At 30.3% G+C, this 15,330-nt stretch overlaps 3 protein-coding genes and 1 long non-coding RNA gene across 6 annotated transcripts; 1 reads left to right on the top strand and 3 right to left on the bottom strand.

The window, feature by feature from the left end:
* Positions 1-107: 107 nt before the first annotated feature.
* shep (RNA binding motif single stranded interacting protein alan shepard) lies at positions 108-3,266 on the top strand. Its single transcript, XM_075821304.1, is given in 9 exon segments — positions 108-749; positions 920-1,401; positions 1,465-1,523; positions 1,587-1,760; positions 1,763-1,949; positions 2,016-2,172; positions 2,237-2,527; positions 2,585-2,677; positions 2,746-3,266. Coding segments are annotated over 9 exon segments (2,103 nt in total). The 5' UTR covers positions 108-248; the 3' UTR covers positions 2,905-3,266.
* Positions 3,253-4,057, bottom strand: LOC113789336 (uncharacterized). The gene has a single exon (XM_027338857.2). The coding sequence runs from the start codon at positions 3,776-3,778 to the stop codon at positions 3,356-3,358; it is 423 nt and encodes a 140-aa protein (XP_027194658.2). The 5' UTR covers positions 3,779-4,057; the 3' UTR covers positions 3,253-3,355.
* A 306-nt stretch (positions 4,058-4,363) lies between these two features.
* Positions 4,364-6,439, bottom strand: LOC142645339 (uncharacterized). Of its 3 annotated transcripts, none has more exons than XR_012846502.1 (5): positions 6,015-6,439; positions 5,799-5,951; positions 4,836-5,714; positions 4,673-4,762; positions 4,364-4,601 (listed from the first exon to the last, which is right to left on the bottom strand). It is a non-coding gene; the product is annotated as an uncharacterized LOC142645339 (long non-coding RNA). The 3 variants fall into 3 exon arrangements; XR_012846503.1 differs by having other exon boundaries at positions 5,799-5,833; positions 6,099-6,439; XR_012846501.1 differs by having other exon boundaries at positions 6,011-6,114.
* A 5,969-nt stretch (positions 6,440-12,408) lies between these two features.
* Positions 12,409-14,881, bottom strand: LOC113789343 (uncharacterized). The gene is made up of 4 exons (XM_027338862.2): positions 13,960-14,881; positions 13,548-13,661; positions 13,007-13,386; positions 12,409-12,908 (listed from the first exon to the last, which is right to left on the bottom strand). The coding sequence occupies exons 1-4, from the start codon at positions 14,380-14,382 to the stop codon at positions 12,467-12,469; spliced, it is 1,359 nt and encodes a 452-aa protein (XP_027194663.2). The 5' UTR covers positions 14,383-14,881; the 3' UTR covers positions 12,409-12,466.
* Positions 14,882-15,330: the final 449 nt, after the last annotated feature.

Raw genomic sequence — 15,330 nt, 5'->3', positions numbered from 1 at the left:
TTTTTTAATTTTAAATACATCGATTTTCGATACCCTTTTTTTCTATGAATTTTTTCAATCAAGTTTTTTTTTTTATCAATGAATTTTGCAATTTGTTAGTTTTTTGTTTGTTTGTTTGGATGATTTACATTCCATAACAAAAATCAATGTGATGTAATATAAATTTGATTGAAAAAAGAATACAAATTTTCTCAAGTGGTGTTTATCATTCAACATATATTTACAAAAAATATTATCATCAAACAATAATGAAGCAAGAATCACAGCCAAAAATTTTATATAGTAGAGCATTGCAAGGTTCAATGTCGAAAACAACAACAACAACAACATCAACGCCGACAACAACAATAACAACATCTAATAATAATAATAATATGAATACAATGAGTAGTAATATAAATCAACAAATGAAAACAGTCGGATCATCATCATCATCATCAATAACATCACAACAAACATCGATTCAGGCAAATTCAATGAATGGGCCAAATATATCTTCATCATTTCATCAACAACAACAACAACAATTAACTCATTTGAATAATAATAATAAACAAATGAGTTCAAGTGGTGGTGGTGGTGGTAATATTAGTAGTAATGTTGTTGTTGGAATTAGTGGTAATGGCCGAACAATATTACCAAATTCTTCACAACAACAAACAGGCATGCCATTCCGCATGTATAATAAAAATTGCCAACAACAACAACAACAAACATCAAATAATAATTATTCGATACGCCATGCACAGGTATTATTTATGAATGAGAAAATAGGAAAAAATCACTGTAATTCGACATATGGCATTTATTTATGGATCTTTTTCAATTGATTATTATTTTTTAAAGATTTGAAAAAGAAAATTTATCAATCAAACATTGAAATTTGTTTTTTTTTCTATTTGATTATCATTAATAATAGCCTTATCATAATTCATCCCGAATTTCATCACAACAACAACAAAGTACAACATCGTCTTCCGTTTCACCATCAACAACATCATCAGTATCAGCTGTAGCTAATGTTGCTACAAGTGCTGTTACTGCTGCTGCTGCTGTTTCTACTTCTAATGTTGCTGGAACCGGAAATCCAATGGTACAAACAAATAATAAACTATCAACAAACAATGGATCATCTACCTCGATAAATGCTCCATCGATTAATAGTGGAAATAATATTGGTACAACAAGTGGAAATAACAACAACAATAATAATAATAATTGTAGTTTGTCCATGAATTCATCAACAAACGTAAATACACAAAATGGAACGTCAACATCGATATTGTCGTCAGATAAATCGGATTCATCAACATTGACAACAACAATTAGTAAAACAAATCTATATATTCGTGGATTGACGCCCAACACTACTGACAAAGATCTTCAATTACTTTGCCAACCGTATGTATCAGATTTTTTTAAAATTATCAATGGTTTGATAATTTTTTCTTTATTGACTTTTAGTTATGGTAATATTGTCTCGACAAAAGCCATTCTAGATAAGGAAACCAACAAATGCAAAGGTATTTCAACATTGATTGCCATCAATTTTTTTTAGTTTATAATTTATTTATTTTATTATTTAGGCTATGGTTTCGTTGATTTTGACAATCCTGGCTCTGCCGAACAAGCGGTCAAAAGTTTAATTTCACAAGGTGTTCAAGCACAAATGGCGAAATGTACCGATACAAATAGAAACAAAATAATGCAGCAAAAGATTCTTGTACGATTTATTTCTATATCAATCATTATGTATGATTTTTGATTATTATTATTTTTTTAATTAAATAGCAACAAGAACATGATCCAACAAATTTATATATTGCAAATCTACCGATGACAATGGCCGAAGCAGATTTGGAAGCAATGCTTTCATTATATGGTAGTGTTATATCAACACGTATTCTAAAAGATTCGAATGGTACACCACGTGGTGTAGGATTTGCTCGGTAAACAAATAAATTATTATTGCAAATATCTAATGTTGATTTTTAAATCTTTTATGATTGAATTAGAATGGAAAGTAAAGAAAAATGTGAAAATATCATCAACATTTTGCATGGAAAATTATTACCTGGCAGTAAGGATACATTGTTGGTAAAATTTGCTGATGGTGGTAATAAAAAGAAAAATCATTATAAAAATGAAAGCCGTTATCGTAGCGAGGTTGATGTAAGTTTTGTTTTGTTTTTTGAAATTTTTGTAAAACATTAATGATGAAAAATACAATGATTAGCAACTTCAGATGGGATTCGATTCAACAAATTTGACTACGAACGGTGGTGTAACAGCCATGTTACCATCACCAATGAGCGCTACTTCGTATCAAAGATTTTCATCACCATACCAGAATCCAATGCAAGCAAATCCATGGCTGCATCATCAGGCACCACAACCACAATATATAATGCAACCACAATTAATGGATCCGAATGCTACAGCGCTTCAATTTTCGCCCGCATTGATGCATCAATTGACCGCACAAATGTCGCACATACAATTAGGTGGTGTTTCAGGAACGGCCGGGGTATGTTAAATCAAATTCAATGTAGGAAAATTATCATTTCATTTTTTTCATCATTAGTATCATTTACCGGGTAATCCACATCCATATGGAACACAACTTTATACACCACAGTTGATACCAACAATGCCCATGACTGGTGTTGCTGGAGATGTAAGAGTTTTAAAAAAATTTAAGTTTTCAATTGTCATTGTTTCGTTTTTTCTCATTTTGTTCAACAGCAACAAGATCAAATGAATCCATCCCAATCAGTGAGCAGTGGAAGTATTTCGGGTGAAGATGCACAACAACAACAACAACAACAAGCAAATCAACAGCAAGTTACAGCACAACAGGCACCACCACCAAATTTTCAATTATGTTATGGTCAACAAAAATAAGAGAAATAATGATGATTTTTTTTTCAAGAACATTTTCTATCATCACCATCATAATCATCATCATTATCATCATGATACGTGACAGCCCATTGATGTTTACCATCTTGATTTATTAAGAAAAATGTTCATTCAAATGTTTGTTAACATCGTCTTCTATTTTTTTTTGTTGTTGATCAAGTGAAACAAAAAAACCTGTTGTTTTTGCTGATGTAATGGGATTAAAGCAAGAAACAAACAAACAAAAAAAAATTGATTTGTTTTCCATTTCTCTTTCTATCACCTGAAAATTTGTAAATTTTTAAAAAATTCATATAAACAAAATTTGTGAATGAATTAAAAATAAAATTGGAATTCAAATTTTTTTTCTTTTGGTTAATTTATTGATTATTTATTGATTATTGCAATCAACGTACACATTGGGTAAATTTTTTATTAATTAGATAAAACGATGTTACAATGATGATGCGGATATTGTTGGACGTTTCTTTTTATTATTTGTAGTTGTTGGTTTTCGTTTTTTATCATTTTTTCGATTATTTGTATTACTTTGTTTCTTTTTCTTTTTCATTCTACGATTCATTTCATCATTGATTAGTGATGCTAATGATGGACGATTATTATTTGCATTTGATTTACTACGACGACCATAATAGATATCATCTTCAGCTTTAACTTGTTCATTATATTCATCCAGGCTATTTGGCAGGCAACATTTACTAAATGTTGTACAACAAAGTATATTACGTACAGAATTTGTTGAAATACGATCACATTGATCACAAGCTGTTGTATGACCTTGATAGAATATTATTGAATCGACCAGATTTAACCAAAAAATCGAGAATAATAATATCGATAACGAAATTGATGCCATAATCGTTTTTGCTGAATTAACTCTTTGCTACTCTTTTTCTTTCTTTTATACAGAATGAAAACTGACATTTTAAAAATTCACAAATTCTGACGTATATGTTTTTTTTTTTTGTTGCACTGTCCATTTAATCAAATCACCAGTTTCCTCTGTTTTGTTTTTGTTCTGATCAAAAAAGTATGTAGTGGTGGTGGCACACATCTTAATGAATCGAATGAATGAAGATTACATTTGATCAATGGATTGAATATTCAAGGACAATTTTTTTTCCTGTTTCATCAAAAACAAATGATAATCGAATCGAATTGAAGATCGATTTGGAAACTGGAAAATTTTTTTTAAAAATAAAAATGATTCTTATTTTCAACACCAAATGGCGGTATAATCTGCAGAAAATTTATTTTTTACGAAAGAAGCCATTCTTTTTCCATTGACAAAACATTTTTTTTTTTTTTTTTTTGTAAAAGGGGCTGCCATCTACAATAAGTGAAAAAATTGTTAGCAAAAATAGATGTTTTAGGATTAAATTAATTGAATTATTTTTTAAAAAAAAAAATCCTTTGCTTTTTAATTAAGTAATTGAAAAAATGACGAAAAAAACTTTATTATTCTTTTTCATTGAAAAAGAAAAATGAATTTAAACAAACAAACACAATCATAATAATAATGGGCTTATTATGATTTTATGATTGAATTAATTAGAGTAGAGAGAGAGAGAGAGAGAGAGTGGATGAATGGAATTAACCATTGATCATCACACAAGCACAAAAGATCCAAACATGTGGAACGACAATGACGACAATATCCATTCTTTCAAGAATCGTTACTATAGAGGAAAAAAAAGAGTACTTGAATATAATTACATTACATTATATTTTTTGCTTGTTAAAATGTTACCGTTGGCTAAATTCAAATTGGAATTATAAATGGAGAGTTCATCAGCCAGCCATCCATCCAGCCCCTAAAGCTACATTGAAGATGATGTTTCTACAAAAGTAAATAAAATTGATTTTGTTTACGAATCAATTTTTTTCTTTTTGTTCTGGTCAACAAAGCATACCTGTGTGTGTGTGGTCTTAAAGGTCATTCAATTCAATTCCTGTACACATCTCGATCGATCAATCAATCAATCAATTTTTTATGAAAAGTGAAGAAATGCATTTGATGAATGAAATAACCCGAACCTAAATACTTTTAGCCAGGTAGTAGGTACATATAAAGAATTCAGGTCGTCGTTTGTTTTCTTTTAAAAAGTTCAATCGGAAAGATTTGAAATTTTGAAATTTTCAAATGTTGTTTTTGGCCTACACACACACACACACTCGCTAGATAAACGAACATGAAAAATCACCACTTTTGTTTCCTCAAAAAAAAATCATCATCATTTGATTGAGTAGGTAAAAGTGTCACAACAACAACAACAACAAATCGGATCATCGAGAATTGAAGAAAAAAACCCCCACTTGTGTATTTATGTGTTAAAAAATATTATAGCATGAATATTATGGCTGCTAAGTAAAGGAAACAAGGAGTGAATCAAAAAAAATGTTTTGTTTTGATATTGAGACCCGAAATTTTTTTATTTTCGTGTACCAGGATTGTTATTGTTATCGAATATGATGATGATGATTGGTGATGAGGATGACAGATGTGAAAAAGCAAACGATCATCATGATGATCATGATGATCAAGTGGTCAAGGTTCATATGGCTCATGTTTTCTTTTCTTCACAATGTTGTTGTTGTTGTTCGGTTGTTCGTTGGTTTCAAGTGGATCTGATTCAACAAAAAAAAATTTTTATTCGGGTTTTTCATTCATTCAATTCGGGTATTGCTGCAATTCTATTCTTTTTTTCTTATTTCTGTTTTGATATAGTGCACACACACACACACAGTCTATATATGCTCCCAGATGATTTTCAAGTGTCCGGATTTCATCTCTGATTTGAACAAATTTTTTTCAACAAAAAAAAAAATGAAAATTAATAAAGAGGGTTGGTTGGTTGGTTCAAGAGTTTATATACCTTATATTGATGATGATTTGAAGATGGATAAGGGGCTAGTAAAAATAATAATAATAATGAAAAAAATATTTGAACCAAATATCATCATCGATCGATAACAATAACAATATCGATCAGTTATTGAATTGTTGATTGAAATCAATGGTGAAAAAACTATAGAAGAGAAAAAAATCTTCAAGTGTCATTCTTGTTCTTGCCCAAAACATACATACATACACGAAGAAGGACACAATGAAAATGAATTTCATATTTTTTTTCTGAATGAATCCATCATTTTAACCCCCCCCAATAATCACTTACCCTTATTTAGGTTTTGATGATGATGATCATAACCTAAATTGAAATTAAACGAGAGGAAAAACAGTTTCTGTTGTTGAAAAATATATTCAAAGTTCATTCATTCAATTCAAAATTGTTGTTTTGACATGGATAAGTATCTTTATTTTAAATGAAATGCAAAAAAAAAAATCATTCATTATAATAACTGAACGCATTTTGGCTGCTTTCATTTCTCAAATGAAGGATCCACTACATCATCATCAATTGAGAATGCACAGAACATTTAATCTTAATCAAAATATTTTGAAAAAGCAACGAAGCTATAACCAAAACAAAACAAAGCAAAACAAAACAAGCGAAAAGTAATTATAAATTGATTTTCAATAACATCAACAATAACATCAGCAAAAAATGAAACAATTTTGAACTTGAGAATTTTGCGAAAAAAACTTTTTTTCATTAAAAAAGATGTTTACCCTTGAAAATCAGTGAATAATGTTTACCTAAAAAACAAAAAACAAGAACATCCGTGATTTGTTGATGATGTCAATTCAATTTCTGATTGATTTCAATAATTGATTGATTGATGGATCAGCAGATTTTTTTCGCTGTTTTTTTGGAGTACCTTAAAATCAACAACAAAGAATTTCATTTTGAAAATGCGTGAAAATCCAGGTCCATTCAGATTGTCAAAATGAACAACAACAACAACAACAATCGAATGATGATGATAGGTATATTAGAAACTCATCCATCAAAAAACCATTCTTTTTTTGTTTGGAACTCTTTTTTCAATTTGTCAAAATAGATTATGTTTGTTTGTTTGTTTGACTGTTTGTCACCACCACCTCTGAAAAAATAAAATAAATTTGGTTCGTAGGCCACTTGAAGCCGATTATCACAATGAGATAATTCAAATGCCATTTGGCTAAATGATGATGTCTTCTTTTGGTTTGGTTGGTTGGTTCGGGTTTTGAGCTGCTTTACAACATTCTCACCTGATTAGTTTATTATTATTTTTGGGCCAGAAAATGAAAAGCGTAACACTATTGAACCAACCGAAATATCGAGAGTGAAAAATTTCTTTTCAATTCAAATTTGGAACCGTACATTTTTTCTGAATATCTGATTTTCTGCTTACCGTTGCTAAAAAATAATAATAAAACCCACACACGCCAACCAAACAGCAGAAAAACAAACAAATTATCAAAGCAGAAAAATGAAATGAAAGAATATTTTGTTATTGAACAAATAATAATAAGTTTTAGTGCAAATTCTTCTTTCAATGTTCGCTAAATGTTTGTTTATTTTTCATATTTTTGATCAAAAAAAAGGTCCTGCTTCTATCTCTATCTCAAGTCAATTTGGCGTAAAATTTGCTTTTTTCGCAAAAGAAAGCAAATTTTACCTTGGTTGACAACTGCAAAGGTGACAATCAGAACGAAAAAAAAATTCCTGTTCAAAAATACAATACAAAATTTTTTTTCTTTTCTATGGTCCAAATCATTTGTCATTGATCCAATACGCCAACAACAACAACCAAACAAACAAACAGCGCACCACAAATCATACATCCTTTTTTTTCTGTGGCTGAACACCTGCAAACGAAAAAAAACGAAAGAATTTCGTACAATTCAAAAAACACCAAAATGATTTTCATTTTTTCATATTTTTTTCATTTTTTTGACAAGAAACGATCAAAAGTAATGTTTGTTATGGTGATTCAATGATTCAATGGTGGTGGTTGTCAATCCAAAAAAATCAAATCGAATCGTTTGTCATTCAAATCATACATAATCTGTCGATTTTGATTGACTTGCTGAATTTTTTTTCTTTTTGCATTTTATAGATAGATTCATCATTGGTATGCATCATGTTTTCACTGTCAATTTTCTTTTCCAGCAAAAAATTCAAAAAAAAATTGACAATTCTAAAAACTACCATCATCATCAGAAGTGAAAATTCAATGGAAAAAAAAATGAACGGAGGTGGAGTTAACCACAACAACTGAAAAAGATGTGTTTGGTGTGTTGACAGAACACTTTAAAAATTTTTTTTTTTTTTTTTGTTCAATTCAATTCAATTCAATCATCACATTGATGATGATGATTATTATTTACATTTTGAATTTTCTCTAATAATATTTGTGAGCATAAACCACATATATAGAAATTTTTCTTCTTTTTTTTGGCATTCTCATTGTGTGTGGCATGTATGCATACATAATAATATTCAACAAGCAAAAGGCAAACAAAACAAACAAAAAAAAAAAATGCAAAAGAAAAAATGCAAAACACACAAATGCATATCCGAGAATGCGAAAAAAACCAAAAATTGACAGCTAGAATGGGCTCATCAATCGATGATGATCTTTTCTTTTTTTCTTTTTATCATCATCACCATAACCGCAAAGATCATATGGTATGGTAATACCGACGACGTCGATACCCGTAATTGAATTTTTTCTTTTTTCTTTTACATTTGAATTTGTCATCATCATCTTCTTATTCGATATGAATTATATAAGTCGATGATGATGCCCTGATCATCATATTTGATGAAACAAACAAAGAAAAAGCATCCAAAAATATTATAACACATCGATACTCGAGAACACCAACCAAATAAATAAATAAATATCTGCGTGTGAAATGATGATGAAAAAAATGGACATCGTCAATGTGTGTGTGTGTGTGGAAAGCAAATAGAGATATCTCAATGATCAAAAAGATGCTAAGTGCCTTGCCAGTGTGTGTGTCCACATTTCGACCATTGGATGAATTGAATGTTCAAGATTTGAATTGAATTCTTATATTGTCTTTTGTCTTTTTGTTTGGGTTTGTTTGTTTCATTACTTACTTGCATTCAAACCAAAAGAATATATAGAGAAATTCTCATTTTCATTGCAAACACCGATCAAATTTCATTTCATTTCATTTTTGTTGTTGTTGTCATTTTCCCGTTCACACATCCGGAATATTCCGTACAAACAAACAAATAAACATTTGCAATTGACACTAAGAATTGTAATTGTAACCAAAAAAAAAAAAAAAAAAAAAAGAAGCATTTCTATGTGTGTGTGTTTCTGAACCAAGTTGATGATTGAAAAAAAAATCATCAACAGCAAATGAGAGAATATAATACATTTGTCAATGGCAGAATGTCTAGCTTTCCAAATCATCATCATCCATTCATCAGCATTCGATACTGGACCAAAACTATCGTACGGACCAAACGGACCGAACGTTATTTGGGATTTGTTTTTCGAGCGTTAGAGAAAACGTTAGAGAAACACACAACCAACACACATCAAAATGAATTCATTTACAATCAGAATTTTATTTCTTGTTGGTCGATTCTGTTTGTTTCAACAAAAAAAAATGTGTTGATTGTGTTTTTGCTGTTGTCGTTCTATTTACTTTGCTATTAAAAATCAAACACAGAGAAAATTCATTTTCATTCATTTCTGATTTTGATGCTAGTGACCAGCAAGAGAATAAAATAAAAGAAAGCTTACCAGTAAAAATCGATTTCTACTTCAAACAAGAATAAAACAACGAAAAACAATGAATCGATCCATTTCAATTCTTATTTAGTTAGTTTGATTGAATTCGGTTGATTGATTTTTTTCATCATCATCATCATCATCAAATCATCATCATAGAATCATCATCGAATGAATGAATTGTTATTATTAATCCTCTTCAAATATAAAAAGCAGCAATCATAAAGCAGACGTTTTCACAAATAATTTCCTTCGTTCTTTTTTCATTTTCAATTTCATTTTGCTTTGTTTTCCGGTGAATGGATATGATGATGTTATGTCCGGAACAAAAAATTGCCATAGTCATTGCCTGTATGATGCATTGAATGTCAACACACACACACACACACAAACACACCGAATGAACACAAATGCCCTATGGGTAAACCTGAATGAGAATCCATAATAAATATGATATGAATATGATTTTAATTTGATTATCAACAACAACAATAATTCCTGACTTTAAACTCTAATTATTTTGGCTTTTTTTTAGGGAAAAAAAAAGTTCAGATTTCGGGAAATAACCAATGTTTCGATCATTTATTCATTCATACAAAATGACAAAAGATATATTTTTTTCTAGCTCAAAACAGGAGAAGGAAAAAAAACAAACCCAGAAGCATTTCTGTATTGAAAGGTTCCCACGTGCAACATTCGCGTACACACACAGACACAAGGGCCCTAGGTGAGTTCATATTTCACGTTTGGTTTGTGAAAAAAAGAGAAAAAAAATTTACCGAACCAAACAAACACTGCATTTTGTCCAGTCGATCATAATCATCATCGTAATCATAATAATAATCGTTACACAAACCATAATTGTTATTGTGCAATCAGAAAAATAATAATTTTTCTTTGATATTTTAAAGTTTTTCTTTACCGAATGAATGAAAAATTTCAAAGAATTCAAGTGGAAACCAAAAAAAAATTAGATAATAATTAACATAATTTTATTTATTCATATCCAATGTAAAATTTTGCTTGAATAATTTTTCTGAATGAAGTAAAAAAAATTATTATCAACGAAACAAGGTCGGTTTGTTGGTTTTTGGTTCCCATTCTCACATCCCAGCAGCATGTTTTCCAGAAAAAAATGAAATTTTTTTCATTTTTCTTCAATAAAAAAAAAAATTACGAAATGAACGATCAGCTTGTGTGTTATTATTATTTTGGACTAAATTAGAGCAAAAAATTTTCAGACAAACAAACAAACAAACGTGTCACCCAAACAAAACTAAACACGATGATAATAAAAACAGATCCATAGTGTTTTGGTTTTTGGGATTTTCTTTTGGTTGAATGAATGGATATGAATTGAAAAAATATACTTGATTCTGGTTGATTGAATCAGGATAAATAAACCAAAATAAACTGAACTGAATTGAATGAGTCACTATGTCAGAAGTTTAGATGAATTTTTGTTACCATAAGATTTTTTTTTTTTTTTGAATTCATCAGCATCTGATTGTGTGGATGTTTTCTCCTGAAACAAACAAAAAAAAAAACACACGACCGTTGTGTTTTTTATGCTACATTTTGTCGTCTTTTTTTTTGTTTTTTGTTTTTTATCCCAGTGTGTTTGTTTGGCGAATCGAGAATGTTGTTGTGGTTATGTTTTACGGTGTGCGGTAAAACGCTGCCAATCGAATCATATTTTTTGATGGTAAAGATTCAGTCAAAGATGTCAAACATATTGTCGTCGTCGATGATGAAAAGAAATAAGATTTTTTGGATCCAAATAATGATGAATAACAACAACAACAACAAATGTTTGGAACATTGGGTCATAACAAACAAACATAAAAACCGGTGGTGTAAATGAATTCATTTGAATTGAATTGAATTGAATAAATCTCTGAATACATAAACCTATTATAAAATCACATTTCACACCCGTATCACATTCATTCATTCATTGATTGATGATAATTTGACAAATTTCATTTCAAATAACACAATAAATGTATCGAAAACTTTCAAAAAAATACCGAAGTTTATCAATCAATCAAATCATTGTTGTTGTTGTTGTTATAATGAATGATGAATGCAAAAAGAAAAATGTAAAGTAGGGTTTCATTTTTTTTCGATATACATTTCTACAGCTAAACAACCAAACAACTAAACAACGGCAACTACTTTGTTAATGTGTTTTTTTGATGGCCGTTAAATGTTTCTTTTTTTGTTCAAACGCAAGCCTAATAAACACATAAAAACGACGATAAGTGACCACATTATTGTGGTTTGGTTACACTGAATAACACACACACACACAAACAAAATATAATCTTGTTAATAATGGCTAAATAATTGACCCAATCAGTAAAAAATGAAAGAAAGTTTCAATATTATGAACCTAGGTAAAACGATCTATGTGTTATTTTTTCGGGAGGGGGAACAATGTTTTCTTTCATTAAAGAAAACATGATATAAATATGATTTTCAAAAGAAAAAAAATTAGCGTAATTTGAACAAACAAACAAATTGACGACAAAAATACCTTTGATTTCTGTTTTGAAAACATTTTTATTTCAAATTTTCAATGAAAAATAAAAAATGTTTCAATTACTTTGAAAAGGGGGAGAGGAAAAATCGATTGAAATCGATAATTGACGGGGTTTATTATGAATTTGATAACAATACACACACAGAGAAAAAAAAAGGTTTCAAGTTTGAAAAGAAATTGTCACAAAATACAAGCCAATAATGAATGAATGAATGAATATTTAAGCCAAATAATGATAACTAGGTAATTCAATTGAATAAAGCCCATGACTTGTTCGGTCATTTTTTTTGGTTTTTGGGCTACATTTAATTCAATTAACTTAAATTTTGAAATTTGTCATCACCAATGTGAAGTTCGCAATAGAAAATCATGATGAGGATGATGATGAGCAGCAGCAGCCATATCGGTTGCTGATGTTGGTTGATGATGATGATGTGGATGATGTGGATTTATAGATGGTGGTGGTGGCGGTGGTGGTTGACCAGTAGCCATTACCGGATTTGTTGATGGTGGTCCAATTGTAAAACCATTTGTTGTACCGAATGGATTTGATGTAAATGCCATTGATGATGGATGATGATGTGGATGATGTGGATGATGATGATGAGGATGATTACCAGTCAAATGATGATAATGATGTACATGTGGTTGACCAGTTAATGTTGAATTCTGTGTACCAAATAACATACTGCTTGCACTATGTGGATGATGCGGATGATGATGATGAGGATGCATTTGACCAGGTACAGTTGGATATGTAGCATCACGAGCATCCATTTGACTATAGTGATTAGTGTGTGTGTGTGTGAGAAAATATTTAAATAATGATTATGAAAATTCATCAAAATATTCATGCAAATGTAAATAAACAAAACTTACAGAATGGTCGGTTTATTATCTTTGATAAGTACCGGAACTGCTACCTTACGTGGTGAGGTTGCTATCGCTGTAGCTGTTGTTGTTGTTGTTGTTGCTGTTAATTGTGTTGATTCAATACAATATGGCGATGATGATGTTGTTGAATTTGTATTTACCGATGTCGTACTGTTATTATTATTATTATTAACATTGGCTGTCAAATTCATATGATGTGAAAGATGATGATGTGTATGATGTGTATGTGGATGCGGTTGATGATCATCATCATTATTTGATGATAATGGTGGTGATGGAATGGTATTTGGTGTTAAACTTGTTGTTGGTGAACTTTCACTCATTGATTTTTCTTTTGCTTGTCGTTTACATTTATAACGATGATTCTTAATTGATGATTATTATGAATGATAAAAAAAGATTGACAAAATCAACAAAACAAAACGGAATAAACAAAACAAAAAAATTCAATTAGAGAAATCAGTTGGTGTCGATTGATTGGTTGGTTAGTTTTGTTTGTTTGTTTGTTTGTTACTACTAAGCTTACCTGAAACCAAATTTTCACCTGTGTAGGTGTTAGCTGAATTAATTGTGCTAAATGTTCACGTTCAGGTGCTGATAAATAACGTTGTTGTTTAAATCGTCTTTCCAATTCATATACCTATGTAATTTTGGGTTTTTTAATTGGAAAAAAAATAATGATAATAAGTGAATTTGAATGAATAAAGCAAATTGCTTGGCTTTTAAGAAAAGAAAAAAGGGATTTATAGAAATGAAATGAACAGTGTATATAAGTGGTCATCATCATAATCAAATTGAAATTCATGAATTTTGAAGAGTGTTCGATAAGGATGTATACTAAAAAGGTATGTCTGTGTATGTCAACCCTGTCAATTATTGTCATTGTGATTATGGTTGAGAATGAGAGAGGTCATTATGTGAAAAAAGATGAGATATACCTGTGCTTGGGTAAATAAAACACGACGTTTTCGTCTTTGCGTATGATGATGATGATGTACGGTAGTAAAATGTTGATTAACCAAACTATGTTTTGATCCATTTGAACCAAGAATACAATTATTAGCGGCAGCTGCAGCAGCTGCTGCTGCCGCTGTAACAACATTATGTGATGTTGATGTTGAATATGATACTGGTGTTGGATATGAACTCCAAGGTGATGTTGCCGTATTAGCATAGAATGGATCATAATAAGCTGTGTTTGGAAATGTTGATCGAGACATTTCTGTAGCGTTCGAACCATATTGATGAGGATGATGATGATGATGATGAGAAGAAATTGTTGCGTTAGATGATGATGATGATGATATCGAAGGTGGTGGTGGTGGTGGTGGTGGGGAAGAGGTAGATGGACCTATATTCATTATGGCTTGTTGATTTTTTTTTTGTTTCACTCGGGAACACTCGAAACTTGTAGAAAGATCGTTGATATTGAAGACTTAGATAATGTTCAATAAAGCGAATATCGTTCAAGATGATGATGATGGTAAATGGTCGTCGATATATGAATGAATGAATGAATGATTCGAAAAGGAAAGGAAAAAACTATGGATAAGATCTTGATGATGATGATCAAGAAGTGCTTGCTTTAAAAAGTATGATGATGTTGTTGATGAAGATGAAAATGGTCCTTTATTTCACAAAAGATGCTTGTTGTCGTTCTAATATTAAATGAAAAAAAATGCGATATGATGAAACTCTCTCTCTCCCTCTCTTCTTCTTTTTCTCTTATTCAAATTCTTTTTGAATTCGTATTTCGATCTTTCCTGGCCAACAGTGGCTCTTGAATGTTTGAGGGCTCTTCAATGAAATGAGATGATCATCCAACAAAACTCTTGGCCGCACGATTCATCCACCAAAAAAAAAGGAAAATATATTTTTATTTTTCCTTCTTTTTCTTTCACATTATTCACATATTAATCTTACCACATTGCACATCCAACATTCTGTTTTTTTTTGTTGTCATTGTTATTCAGACATACTCACCAACTGTGTAAATGTAAAATTCAAATTCAAAAATTTGAATTAAGCCACACCTTTCTCTTTTCAAATATAACTTTGGAACCAACATCAAAGAAGAAAATAGGCTCCGCCTTATTTATTCAACATTGTCATTACATTGTTTGTCTACATAGCCAATCATTGAAAAGATATTTTGGCCATGCCCACTCAAAAGAAAAATGAATGCTTAGGATTCGATTTTTGTTTTTCTGATTGGAAGATGGATTCCATGGATAGCATTTTTTCTATATAAGGAACTCTCAAGGTTGTACTGAAAGGTAATAAATGTTTGAAAATTGGGGGGTTAAAAC

The sequence above is a fragment of the Dermatophagoides pteronyssinus genome, unplaced genomic scaffold (genome assembly GCF_027571235.1).
Source record: "Dermatophagoides pteronyssinus isolate colony J.1.1.1.1 unplaced genomic scaffold, Derpt_VIB-CSIC_2022.12 sq0009, whole genome shotgun sequence".
Taxonomy (NCBI): Eukaryota; Metazoa; Arthropoda; class Arachnida; order Sarcoptiformes; family Pyroglyphidae; genus Dermatophagoides; species Dermatophagoides pteronyssinus.
The sequence above is the reverse complement of the archived record's forward strand: the minus strand, read 5'-3'. Positions and strand labels throughout refer to the sequence as shown.